Source organism: Carcharodon carcharias, chromosome 6 (assembly GCF_017639515.1).
Source record: "Carcharodon carcharias isolate sCarCar2 chromosome 6, sCarCar2.pri, whole genome shotgun sequence".
NCBI classification, from domain to species: Eukaryota; Metazoa; Chordata; class Chondrichthyes; order Lamniformes; family Lamnidae; genus Carcharodon; species Carcharodon carcharias.
The window spans coordinates 79839495-79853357 of NC_054472.1; the positions used below are offsets into that span (position 1 = coordinate 79839495).

The following is a 13863-nucleotide window of genomic DNA, read 5'->3' on the forward strand; positions in this document are numbered from 1 at the left end:
TAGGAGGGAGTTGCCCTGGGAGTTCTCAGACTATAGACTATGGACTGCATCAGGTCAGACATGAGCAAGGAGAGCTCCTGTTGATTACCACTTCCCCCATCCCCCTTCGGCTGATGAATCAGTATCCTTCCATGTTGAACACTACTTGGAGGAAGCACTGAAGATGGCTAGGGCACATAATGTACTCTGGGTAATGGAAATCAATGTCCATCATCAAAAGTGGCTCAGTAGCACCACTGCTAACTGAGCTGGCTGTGTCCTAAAGGACATAACTGCTAGACTGGGTCTGCGGCAGGTGGCGAGGAAACCAACAAGAGGGAAAAACCTACTTGAACTTGTCTTCACCAATCTACCTGTTGCAGATTCATCTGTCCCTGACAATATTGGTAGGAATGACCACCGTGCAGTCCTTGTAGAGCTGAAGTCCTGTTTTCACATTGAGAATACCCCCCATTGTGTGTGGCACTACCACTGTGCTAAATGGGATAGATTTCAAACGGATCTAGTAACTCAAGACTGGGCAACCATGACATGCTGTGAACCATCAGCAGGAGCAGAATAATATACAGCTACAATCGGTAACCTCACTTATCCCCCATTTTGCCATTACCATCGAGCTGGGGGATCAACCCTGGGTCAATAAAGATTGAAGGACGGAATGCCAGGAGCATCCCTAAATATGAGATGTCAGCCTGGTGAAGATACAACAACAGGATTACTTGCATGCCAAACAGTGAAAGCAGCATTCAATTGACAAAAGTTGTGATCCCAAAACCAACAGATCAGATCTAAACTTTGTAGTCCTGCCACATCCATTCATGAATGGTGGTGGACAATTAAACACCTAACAAGAGGAGGAGGCTCCATAAATATCCCCATCCTCAATGGTGGGTGAGTCCCGCACATCAGTGCAAAGGACAAGGCTGAAAGATTTGTAACAATCTTCAGCCAGAAATGCTGAGTAGATGATTCATCTCTGCCTTTTCTTGAGGTCCCCAGCTTCACACATGCCAGTCTTCAGGCAATTCCATTCACTCCACATGACATCAAGAAACAGTTGAAGGCATTGGACACCACAAAGGCTATGGGCCATGACAACATTCCAACAATAGTACTGAGGACCGGTGCTCCAAAACTGCCCACGCCCTTAGCCAAGCTGTTCCAATACAGCTACAACACTGGCACCTACCAGGCATTGTGGAAAACTGCCCAGGTATGTCCTGTCCACAAAAGCAGGACAACCTGGCCAGTTATCACCCCATCAGACTACTATTGGTCATCAGCAAAGTGATAGAAGGAGTCGTCCACACTCCTATCAAGTGGCACTTACTCAGCAATAGCCTGCTCCCTGACGCTCAGTTTGGGCTGTGCCGGGGCCAATTAGCTCTTGACCTCATTACAGCCTTAGCCCAAATATGTACAGAAGAGCTGAACTCCAGAGGTGAGGTGAGAGTGACTGCCCTTGACATCAAGGCAGCATTTGACCAAGTGTAACATCAAGGAGCCCTAGCAAAGCTGCAGTCAATGGGAATCAGTAGGAAAACTCTCCATAGTTGGAGTCATACATAACACCAAAGAAGATAGTAGTGGTTGTTGGAGGTCAGTCAGCTTAGGGTAGTGCCCTGGGCCCAACCATCTTCAACTGCTTCATCAATGACCTACCCTCCATGAAAAAGTTGGAAGTAGGGGTGTTCTCTGATGATTGCACAATGTTCAGCACCATTCTCGACTCCTCAGGTACTGAAGCAGTCCATGCCCATATGCAGCAAGACCTGGACAACATTCGGGCTTGGCCCGATAAGATGTAAGTATCATTCGTACCACACAAATGCCAGGCAATGACCATCTCCAACGAGAGAGAAGCTAACCATCTCCCTTTGACATTCAATGGCATTACCACCATTGGATCTCCCACTATCAACATCCTGGGGTTACCATTGACCAGAAACTGAACTGGGCCATCCATATAAATACTGTGGCTAAAAGAGCAGGTCAGAGGCTGGGAATTTAGTGGAGAATAACTCACTTCCTGACTGCCCAAAGCCTGTTCACCATCTACTAGGCACAAATCAGGAGTGTGATGGAATACTCTCCATTTGTCTGGATGACTGCAGCTCCAACAACACTCAAGAAGCTAGACACCATCCAGGACAAAGCAGCCGGCTTGACTGGCACTGCATCCACCTCCTTCAGCATTCATTCCCTCCACCACCAACACACACAGTGGTAGCAATTTGTACCATCTACAAGGTGCACTGCAGGAACTCACCAAGGATCCTTTAATGGCACCTTCCAAACCCATGACCTCTACCACCTGGAAGGATCAGGGCAGCAGATTAATGGGAACGCCACCGTCTGCAAGTTCCCCTCCAAACCACACACCATCTTGACTTGGACCTATATTGCTGTTCTTCTACTGCTGCTGGGTCAAAATCCTGGAACTCCCTTTCTAACTCCACTGTGGGTGTACCTACACTACATGGACTGCAGTGGTTCAAGAAGGCAGCACACACCATTTTCTCAAGAGCAATTAGGGATGGGCTATAAAAAGGCTGTCCTAGCCATTGACGCCACATTTGAGTTAAACGATAAGAAATAAATAAATTAATTAACAATTTAAACTGGTTTAATTAGTTTAAAAAAACTAAAAACAACTACATTGAATTAATTGCATAAAATTTCAATTAATTAAAATACAAAACAAGGATGGATAGAGATGGCAGTACAGGAGCTACTCTGCCCCTCTGCAGCATGGGCGAGTTCATAGAGAGCAATGTGATCCCGGGCAACAATATCTACAGTAAATGCCTGCAACTTGAACTTTGATTTAGAGTTGTTGAGCTGCAGTCTGACATGCAGAGATTGTATTGAAAGAGGAACAGATTAGCAAAAGTAAGTGTGCATCCCTTAGAGGCAGAGACCAGATGAAGTGAATAAGAATATATGAATTAGAAACAGGAGTAAACCACTCAGCCCCTTAAGCCTGCTCTGCTTTTCAATAAGATCATGGCTGATCTGATTGTAACCTCAACCCCACATCCTTGCCTACCCCTGTTAATCTTTCACCCCCTTGTTAATCTATTTAGAATCTATCTAGCTCAGCCTTTAAAATATTCAAAGACTCTGCTTTCACCGCCTTTTAAGGAGGAGAGTTCCAAAGACTCATGACCCTCTGAGGGAAGAAAAATTCTCCCCATTTCTGTCTTAAATGAGCAACCTCTTAGTTTTTACACAGTGACCCCTAGTTCTAGATTATCCCACAAGAGGAAACATCCTCTCCACATCCACCCTGTCAAGAATCCTCAGGATCTTATATGTTTCAATCAAGTCGCCTTACTCTTCTAAACTCCAGTGGATACAAGCCCACCTTTTTCCCTAAGACAACCCGCCCAGTCCAGGTATTAGCCTAGTAAACCTCCTCTGAACTGCTTGTAACGCATTTACATCTTTCCTTAAAAAAGGAGACCAGCATTTTACACAATACTCCAGATGTGACCTCACCTGTGCCCTGTGCAACTGAAGCATAACCTCCTTATTTTTGTAATCAATTCCCCTCACAATAAATGATAACATTCTATTAGCTTTCCTAATTACTTGCTTTACCTGCATACAAGCCTTTTGTGATTCAAGCACTAGGACACCCAGATGCCTCTGAACCTCAGAGCTCTGGAATCTCTTACCAGATAATAAGCTTTTTTATTCTTCTTGCCAAAATGGACAATTTCACATTTGCCCACATCAGACTCCATTTGCCAAATCTTTGCCCACACACTTAACTTATCCATGTCCCTTTGTAGCTTCCTTATGTCCTATTCACAATTTACTTTCCTACCTATCTTTGTGTCATCAAATTTAGCAACAATTCCTTCAGTCCTTTCATCTAAATAATTCATATAAGTTGTAAAAAGTTGAGGTCCTAGCACTGATTCCTGTGGCACACCACTCGCCACATCCTGCCAACCAGAAAAAAACCCATCTATGCCAACTCTCTGCTTCCTGTTAAATAGCCAACCTTCTATCCATTTCAACATGTTACCCCCTACACCATGAGCTTTTATTTTCTGCAATAACTTTTAATGTTGCATTTTATCAAATGCCTTCTGGAAATCTAAGTACGGCACATCCACCGGTTCCTTTTTATCTACAGCACATGTGACCCCTTCAAAGAATTCTAATAAATGGGTTAAGCATGATTTCCTTTTTACAAAACCATGTTGAATCTGTCTGATTGCCTTGAATTTTTCTAAGTGCCCTGCTATAACATCTTTAATAATAGTTTTTAACATTTTCCCTATGACAGATGTTAGGCAAACTGGCCTGTAGTTTCCTTCTTTCTGTTTCCCTCCCTTTTTGAATAAAGGAGTTACATTTGCTATTTTCCAATCTAATGGAATCTTCCACGAATCTAGGGAATTTTGGAAAATTAAAACCAATGTATCAACTATCTCCCCAGCCACTTATTTCAAGACCCTAGGATGAAGTCCATCATTTGTTAGTTTGCAGCCCAAACAATTTGCTCAATACCACTTCCCTGGTGATTGTTATTTTCCCAAGTTCCTCCCTCTTCTATTTCCTGATATAGAACTATTTCTGGGATGTTACTTGTATCCTCTATAGTGAAGAACGAAGCAAAATACCTGTTTAATTCATCTGCCATCTCCCTGCTATCCATTATCAATTCCTCAGATGGGCTTTCTATAGGACCAATGCTCACTTTGTTACTATGCTTGTTAGTATAATAGGCGATAAGGAAAAGGTTAAATGAATATTTTGTATCTGTATTCACTATCGGAGGCATAAAGGATATACTGGAAATTGAGAGGAACTTCAAGTTCAACTTCAGCATTAATAAGGAAAAGGTACTGGAGAAATGCCAACAAATCCCCTGGTGCTGATGGCCTGTATTCTAGGGCTTTGAAAGATTTGGCTGCATAGATATTGGCTGCATTGATTTTGAGTGTTCAGAATTCCCTAGACTCTGGAACAGGCCCATGTTCCAACATGTGTTGGAAGGTAGCAAATTGTAATCCTACTGTTACATTGCTTGTAGTTATAAGCCAGTTAACCTGACATCAGTAGTAGGGAAAATGTTAAAATCTATTATTAGGGACCTAATAACAGGGCATTTAGAAAATCAAAATGGCCTGAATCTTCTAAGGACTGGCAATTACCTTTGGGTTTTCAGTCCACTCTTACTTCTCTTCACGAGGTGGAGCTCTGCATTTCTAGTTGGGACTTCTGATCCCGGCTTCTCCAGAAATGTGGAGCATACGGTCTCTTGAAGAGCTTCATCGTAGTGCTGGAGTATCAGGGAAATTGAGCCATTACGCCTTTTTATAGCACTAGCTGCCGTATTCTGCTAAGTAGGAAATGTCTCAAAGCTTCTTTGAGAAGCTATGGAGGGAATCTAAGTGTGTAAGGGGATAGTGGGGGTAAGGTAAGTGTGTATGGTGGTATGGTGGGTAAGCTAAGTGGGTAGGGTGGAGAAGGGTGCAGTGTGCGTTAGTGTATATAGAGGCAGGGTGGGTGAGGTAAGGGGGGTTGGATGGCAGTTGGGTGGCTGGCAGGGTAGCAGACGGGTAGGGTGGTGGATGGTAGTAGGGTAGCGTGCTGGTTGCAGGTGGCAGGTTAGCAAATGGGTAGGATGGCATCCTCCCTGATGAGGGCAGAAGTCCCACACTGACCCAGTTAAGGCCGCCCCCAGCATAATATTGTTTTGAGGCAGCCAGATTTCTGGTTGGCGAGGTGCTGACTGACTTTTAAGTGGGGGGTGCAGGTGATTCATTCCCCCCCCACACCCTCGTAAAATCTACCTGCATGACTATCATCTACATGAAGCCATGGAGAGAACCAGGAAAGCTGAGATCAAGTGAAATGCAGACAAATGCATTGTGAAGGCAACTGAATACCAGTTCTTCAAAATGATGTACAACCTGATGGAGTCAAACCAAGTCCTGAAACAAAGAGACAAGAAAGAGCTGAGAAATGTCCTTGGCTTCACATGAGTTCTTTCATACTTCACATGTCAGAATACAGAAAACCTATGAGACCTGATGAGAGAAGATGCTGAATACAATTGGTCAGTCACATGAGAGGAGTTTCAACAAGCTCAAAGAAGCAGTATGCAAGGTGACAAATCTGTCATACTATAAATACCTGTCACTCTGAAAGTAGATGCTTCTATAAAAGGAAAGAGGGAAAACCGATAGCATTCGCTTCCAAAGTTCTAACCTTAGCTGAGACCAGATATGCCAATATAGAGAGATTTTGGCAGTTTTGTATGGAGGTGAGAAATTCCATACCTATCTCTGTGGGAGAAAGTTCATTGTGGAGAGTGATCATCATCCACTGGAGCAGATCTACAAGAAAAATCTGTGTGGAGCACCAGCAAGACGGTGGAGGTTACTCTTAAGGCTTCAGAGTTACGATTTCACTTTGAAATACAAGCCAGGAAGAGAAATGCTGCTAGCAGATACCTCATCTTGGTTGTTGCCATATGAGAAACACAAGATAAAAGATTAGATGTCAAGATCCATCTCATAGTGAATGTAACACCACTGAAACTGCCCGAAACACTCTTTGATGAGACTAGCAAAGAAAAAGAGTTCCAGATGCTCTCCCTGTAAGTGATCCAGGGATGGCCTAATCAGATACAGCAAACAAAGCCAGCAACCTGGAAGTACTCTGATTTGTCAGAGGTGACTTCTCACTGGAAGATGGTGCCCTGCTGCCTGGATTCAGAATCATCGTACCTAAAATGATGCAGAGAGAGCTTCTTTAGAAAATACTGGCCACATGGAAAAGGAGAAGTGTTAAGCTCAGTCAGTTCAGCTGTGTACCAGATAGGCATCTACAAAGACATTGAAAGAATGGTATCTACATGCAGTATATGCCAGAATTTAGAAATACACAGCAGATAGAGGAGATGATGGCTACTGATGTATCATCCAGCCTATGGGATACTGTGGAGCTGATTTGTTCACACACAATCAAGAATGGTATCATATAGTAGCAGCCTATTACTCAAAGTTCTCAGAAGGGCAAAAGATTTGAGAGCTATAACAATCACCACAGCGATACGAATTCTGTTTGCTGAGTCAGAGATTCCTGGAAGCAGAGTCTTTGATTATTTTTAAGGCCGAGGTGGATAGATTCTTGGTAAGCAAGGGAGCTAACCAAGCATCCCTGAAAGGTTATTGGGGATGGGGGATGCAGATTTGAGGTTACTATTAGATCAGCCATGATCTTATTGAATGGTGGAACAGGCTTGAGGGGCCGAATGTCTTATTTCTGTTCCTTGTTCGTATGTTCGTAATATGTGATAATGAAACTCAATTCACTTCCAGGGAATTTAAGGAATTTGCTGAACAGTATGAATTCAACATCAAAGCCTCATCACCACATTACTCAAGGCGATAAAATTTCATATAAAGACATATTCAGACAATCAAGAGGATCCTCATAAAGTGCCAAGAGACAAAAGAAGACCCAAACCTTGCCTTATTGTCACTCCGAGCCACACCTAAGGCTGACCTGAAATTGCTTGCAGAGTTACTGAATGGCAGAAAGTACTAAACAACTTTGCTGAGCAAGAGATATCCTCCAAATGATCAGGAGGAAATAAGACAACAACTTAATGATACACAGGCAGAAAGAAATCAACATTTCAACAAGCATGCCATATCCTTGCCTGAGTGGTTGAGAGGACAAACTGTGCATATATAGGGAAACATGGAACCCAACAAAAGTTATTGGTTGAAGGGATCTCAAAATTCCCACATTTTTTCATATCATCAACAAGGATATGACTTTTGGACTTTTATGGCAGAGGACCCAACTGCTGAGTTAAGTGTAGAACCCTGCAGACAGGAGGCTAGGCCCATGAAGGCCTGGGACTGGACATACCTGGGCTTGTTGAGTGCAGTGTGGATTGTTGCCTGGAACCAGACAAGAGGAGACAGAATATGCATTCTTCCCTTTAAAACAATCAACCCAGAGAAAGACTTAATCTTACATGAAATTAAAGCCCATCAAAATCTTGCATAAATAATCACTACTAACTACTAAGGCAAGAAGGCAGCAATCAATGCAATTATGCGAACCTATCAATATTCCACATATACAATGGCTTTCAGACTAGTTACGGGGACAGGAAGACAACGATAAACATCATGTGAGCCCCCCCTACATGGTGAATCTGAGACCTTAAGCGAGACTGTAATGGGTAAGCAGATGAGAAGAAACAAAATCCATTTTAAGTCTACACCAGGATTGGTAATGAAAAGGTCATCAACATCATTAACAAGTGACAGAACATGAGCAGCATGAAACACCACTCTTACAACACCGGAAGCAACCCACACAGTCTCGCTAGTACAGTGTGCTAACTCATCACAGAGTGATGAATACCAAATCCATGAGATGAGGGCATAACATTTGATCACCTGAACAATACAGTGAATAATATTTTTTAAGTAAAGCAAACTAGCTGTGTAAAAGAGTTTTCAGCTTGGAATTACATGTTTAATTATAAAAGTTAATGATTGAAAGGTTATATTGATATAAAAGCCATTGTATTTTTTAAAGAAGAGGGCTATTATATTGTTATATTATTCAAAACATATTTAGGAACTGCATTGTCATGCATAGGTATACATGTATATCCAGAGCCTCATCACTCATTGCTGCACTCCAGTCATTGTACCAAAGAACAATGTGTTGTTCTGCAGCCTATGGTGAGACCTGGAAAAATACTCTTGATCCAGTATGTATCTAAAAGTGTATTATTTCAAACTTCTGGGAACCACAAGACATGACATTAAGTCAAATCATTTCAAGTCTAAATAAACTTTTAATAACATGATAAGTGTAAATTGCTGCCAGTCAGCTTCTTAACTGAAAAATATATCTTTAAGTATGGATTCTCATTCATTCAGTTTTTAACTGGAGATTTGAAAATGGGAAATTACATTTTTTAAATTACTTTTCCTTCAGGTCACTCTTTCTCTCTCTGCCCCTGCCTTAATCCAGTCTTCCATTTTTTTTTCCTTTCGTGCCTGATTTGGCAATAAATTCACCCATTTTAACTTGCACTTCCTTCTCTGTTTTTGGGCTGTTAATTTCACAATCATTCAATCTGGTCAAGGAGATGCACAATTGCTTGTCCTGTTCACTCAGGCCTGAGATGTCCTGTTTCCCTTATGCGATGTTATCAGCTTGCACTTTTAGCAACTTGCTGTGCAAAAATTGAAAAACATAAACATGAAAGGTGAAGTCTAACCAAATGCTCTGCCTCTGTAAATTCTTGCCAAATGATTTATCTGTAAATATGAATGAAATATTAGAACCAATGATTGTTGCAGATTATTTCAATTTCTAGAACAATACATGTGCCATTGACATCATCCATAAACATGTGATATCAATTACAAGTAAAAACAGAAAATTCTGAAAGTACTCAGATAGTCAGACAGCATCTCTGGAGAGAGTTAAAGTTTCAAGACTTTGATCAGAACAATAAGTTTTCAGTTATTTCTGATTTCCAGCATCTGCAGTATTTTGTTCTTAAATTAATTACAATTTTTTTTGTTTTTATCATAATCAGCCCTTTCAGCTCTTTAACATATATCTTCTTTGCAGTGATAGAGAATGGCGCAAGTTAAAGTTCAGACTGCAGTCAACCTATCTGGATCTACCCTGGGAGCCACAGTACAGTCAACGTCGGTTGCTAGTGCAGGTCCTCTGGCTCTGCAGTCTTCTGTGAATGGGCCAGTCCCAGCCTCAACTACCAGCTGTGTCAGTCCTGCAGCTGGGCTTGTGGATTCTACTGCTTCTATTAATAACTCACCAGGTAATTTTTTTTTCAATTTGCATGCTCTCTTGAATCTGAGATTTGTGATGCTGTCATCTGACCATTTGATACAAAATGATTTGTGATGGTAATGGAAAATGAAGTGTGTTTGACTAGTTTGAATAATCACTTACTGTATTTACAGTGTGTAAGAGCCAGTATAATTTATAAAGCAAATTGAAGGATATTTTATTTTACAGAATAGCCATGGTCCACCAATGGTGTTAAATTTAGAATTTGTAATGTTTGCTGGGCATTCAAATAAAGTATATACAGCAGCAGGTGTTCAGGAGTTGAAGGTCTGCAATTCAGTTGGAGGAAGTGAAGTCTGCACCTCTAATAATTTATGATGTAACCCTTTAATTTCCTCCCCTTAGTGTACACTGACTTTGTTTTTGAAATTTATTTTATAGCACTGTAATGTATTACCAATGCTCTGGAGAGCCATGGAGTTTTGTCAGCTATACAATTCCACTGACATTTTCTAGTTCTGATTACCATGGAGTTAGAGTTATAAAATTAATAAGAGTCTGCATATGAAATAATCATTTCAACCAAGGGGAATTAATTTTCTCTGGTGAAAGTGAAAGTCACCGTAGTCCCAGAGGACCATAGGCTGTTCTGTCATCAGAGAGAGATGACTGGCAGTGAGTTTAACCTGAGGGCCACCACACCTCAGGCAAGGGGCGAGGTTGAGAAAGTGGAGCTTTCATGGATGACCTTCACCGGAATGGGAATTGAACCCTCGCTGTTTGGGTCACTCTGCGCCACAAACCATCCGTCCAGCCAAATGAGCTAACCAAACCCCTTTTCTCTGGTATTATATTAGCATATGTACAATTCCTTAGTGTTTTATCATAGTCATTAATCTGAGAGCTCTGTTGATTTAGTTCACTTATGGTCAGCTGCCTTGAAAATGCTGATATCTATTTTATTCTTGTACAGAATACTGAGGTTTTAAAATAATTTTAAAAATTCTATAACTAACTTCCTTTGTTGAATCTAGTTAAGGTACAGAGTCTACTATTGTTATAGCATGGTTGATGGTAAATGCTGAGCTGCCCAAATTCCAGAGGGAAACTTGAAAGAGCTGCCAAAATGGTTTTTGCGATTTCTTTGTATGAGGGGAGGAAATGATGCCCTGACTACTTGTGATGATTTTATAGTAACGTATACATTTATTAAAAGAATAAAGGGAAAAAACACAATTATACGTAAACACAAGAATGGCTTTACACAGTAAACAGTACTTTAAAGCAGTTCCACAAGATTGTAACTTAACTTCCTTCAGAGCTAACCTCCCCTTTTCTGTTGAACAACTATCCTTATAGATTTTCAAAATCTATAGAATACCAGTACTTTTACCACATAGTGCCTTGTTTTCTTGAGGTGTCCTCTGAGGCTGACAGCAACTGGATCTTCAGGTTTGGCCTTGTTCACACTCTCTTCTTGGAGTTCTGAGCAGCTCCCCAACTGCCTTCTGGGTGGTCTGACCAGCTATCCTCACCCAGGCATCAGTATTTCCTTAATTACCTGGAAAAACTCAGCAGGTCTGGCAGCATCGGCGGAGAAGAAAAGAGTTGACGTTTCGAGTCCTCATGACCCTCTGTTGAAGGGTCATGAGGACTCGAAACGTCAACTCTTTTCTTCTCCGCCGATGCTGCCAGACCTGCTGAGTTTTTCCAGGTAAGTCTGTTTTTGTTTTGGATTTCCAGCATCCGTAGTTTTTTGTTTTTATCAGTATTTCTTTAAATGTATTCCTTCCCTTTGATTTCTCTATTGTCTCAACCAGTCTCTTCAGAAATGCTTTCTTCCCAGAATTCATTAGTCATTTCGTTACCCTTGCTCTTAGTCAAAACAAACTTACCCTATCTTTATCTTTCTTATGCCTTTTACAACTTGCATATATTTGTCTTTGAACTAAAACAACTCAAATCAAAACTACTCCTGTAATTGTTTAATGTAGAACTCTGACTGAAGTTCCTCTCAGTTCATTAACATATCAAAACCACTTCTTACTGTTGCTTTTAGACTCATGCAGTCACTCTGGCTCTTACTCCAATTACCCCAACCGCCTGTCTTCCAGCACAGAAGTAAAATGACAGTGATACTAACAGAAGAAAAATATGACAATTTCTTTTTTTCTTGACACTATGTTCAAACTTAAAAAGTAGGCAAGTCATAAATATCTCCTGTGCAATATTTGTTGAAGGTGGTTTTAAAAAAGTATTTTAAGTGATGCTTGTATTGTATAATGCTTTCTAATTGGTAGACTGGTTCTATTCGGAAATGTTTAGAAAAGAAAATAATGAACACTATAAATCTAACAAAATGTCAATAATGAATGTTGGTTTGCACAGTATATTTGTCAATGAATTTGTCAATATTCCCCCACCCCCCAACTCCCTACCCTGTCACAAGACAGATTCTTACAAGATAGTCTCAGATAAAAGCTCTTTGGATTATTTGATTTCATCTTTCCAGGGTGACAACCCATTTCAGTTTGCTTTTCAATGTTCACCTGAACAAGAAGGCAGGGCCTTAGGACATGCAACGCTTCTGAAAATGAAACACTCCTTAATACTGAATTAGAGTGCTAGTCTAAGTTATGGACTCAAATATTGATGTTGGGCTTGAACCCACAAATTTCTCATACAGCACTGCTGCCAACTAGGCCAACATTTTTGGGAGAAACAGGCTTTGGTGGTTCAGAGAAGATTTTAGCTGCTTTCTTACAGAGAAGGAAGGTAAAGCTGCTTTTGTGTTTAGTGTCACTGAATTCCCCAAGTACTGAGTTCAGAAAAACGGATATTTCTGATGGCCAGTCTTAGCGAATCCCATTGGTTTTATATTGTACTTGTATATTGTCCAATACTTGTGCTGGAGAATTCAGCGGTGATAGCATGAATTTTGTGCAATAAAAAAAACATTTTAAATCTTTCCTGGGCCAGTTGTATACTAGCTAATGGCTTCATTGGGAGAACTGGCTGGGATGAAATAATGAGTATGATTGTGTAAGAGAACTAAATTAACATGCACAATTGAAGAGGCAGGAAGTTTCCTTCATCATAGAAAATTTGACAAGAGAAGATTTAAAAAAAGATAGTATTCCACAATAAGAACAGAAAATGCTGGAAATATTCAGCTATTCTGGCAGCATTTGTGGAGAAAGGATGGTAGGATTAATGTTTCAAGCTAATGGCCTTTTGACAGATTTGGGAGATGTTATATATAAGTGTGCATAAACATTCAGGATAAAAAGTTCTGATTTTCACCTTTCCCCATGCTATAATGCGCTGAACTGCTATTTGTTTGTAACATAGTTGGTTGACTGCCATGTTTGAAACTTTCCCCATAATACTCCCAGGTAAAACTGGGATATTGTATACAGTCTTCATTTGAAATTACCTACTTTTATTGTGCCTCAAACCATTAGGTTTGCTCCACTCCACCATTTACTTTACCCTAATGTGGTTGTTCATGCCACTTCACTGGGAGCTAAAGATATACAGTTCCTATTGCAAAAGGAGAGGGCCAGATTTTCATGTCAGAATTGGGAGGCAAAACTAGCTTTTGTGATCCCACCTCCATTGCCAGGCTGCTGGAGAACAGGATTTTCCTGGTGGAAAGCCTCACTTTGTGCCAGAGGGGAGTCTGTTGTCTCAATCGGCAGACTCAAAGTGGGAAGAGTCTGCCTCGGCCACCATTTTTTTCCCAAGAGTTCCGATCATTCAGCTCAGCAGGCCTAGCAACCTGGACAATGATGGCAAGGAACAGCAACAGCAAGGAACAGTATGCACGTCAAAGGTTTTCTGAAAGACCATAGAGAAAGAAACTGCCAACTGATGAGCAAATTCCTTAAGAATTTTTCTATTGATCTGATCTGGGCTGCATACTTTCAGTGGATTCACTCGCTTGAATAGTTTCTCTCCATCCCATTTGTTAATAGTAACACAAGATTTTTCTAGTTCACAAAGTGAAGCCTGCTGCAGAATCACATGTTTCTTATATTC

General features: G+C 40.9%; 1 protein-coding gene across 3 annotated transcripts in view; it reads left to right on the plus strand.

Moving 5' to 3' along the window:
* The window catches only part of stau2 (staufen double-stranded RNA binding protein 2), a 536959-nt gene that overhangs the window by 19219 nt on the left and 503877 nt on the right, over positions 1 to 13863 (plus strand). For all 3 annotated transcript variants that reach the window (XM_041189442.1, XM_041189443.1, XM_041189444.1), the window contains exon 2: positions 9640 to 9850. In XM_041189442.1, the coding sequence (XP_041045376.1) occupies positions 9649 to 9850 (202 nt within the window). In that variant the 5' untranslated portion in view covers positions 9640 to 9648. The remainder of the gene's footprint in view (positions 1 to 9639; positions 9851 to 13863) is intronic.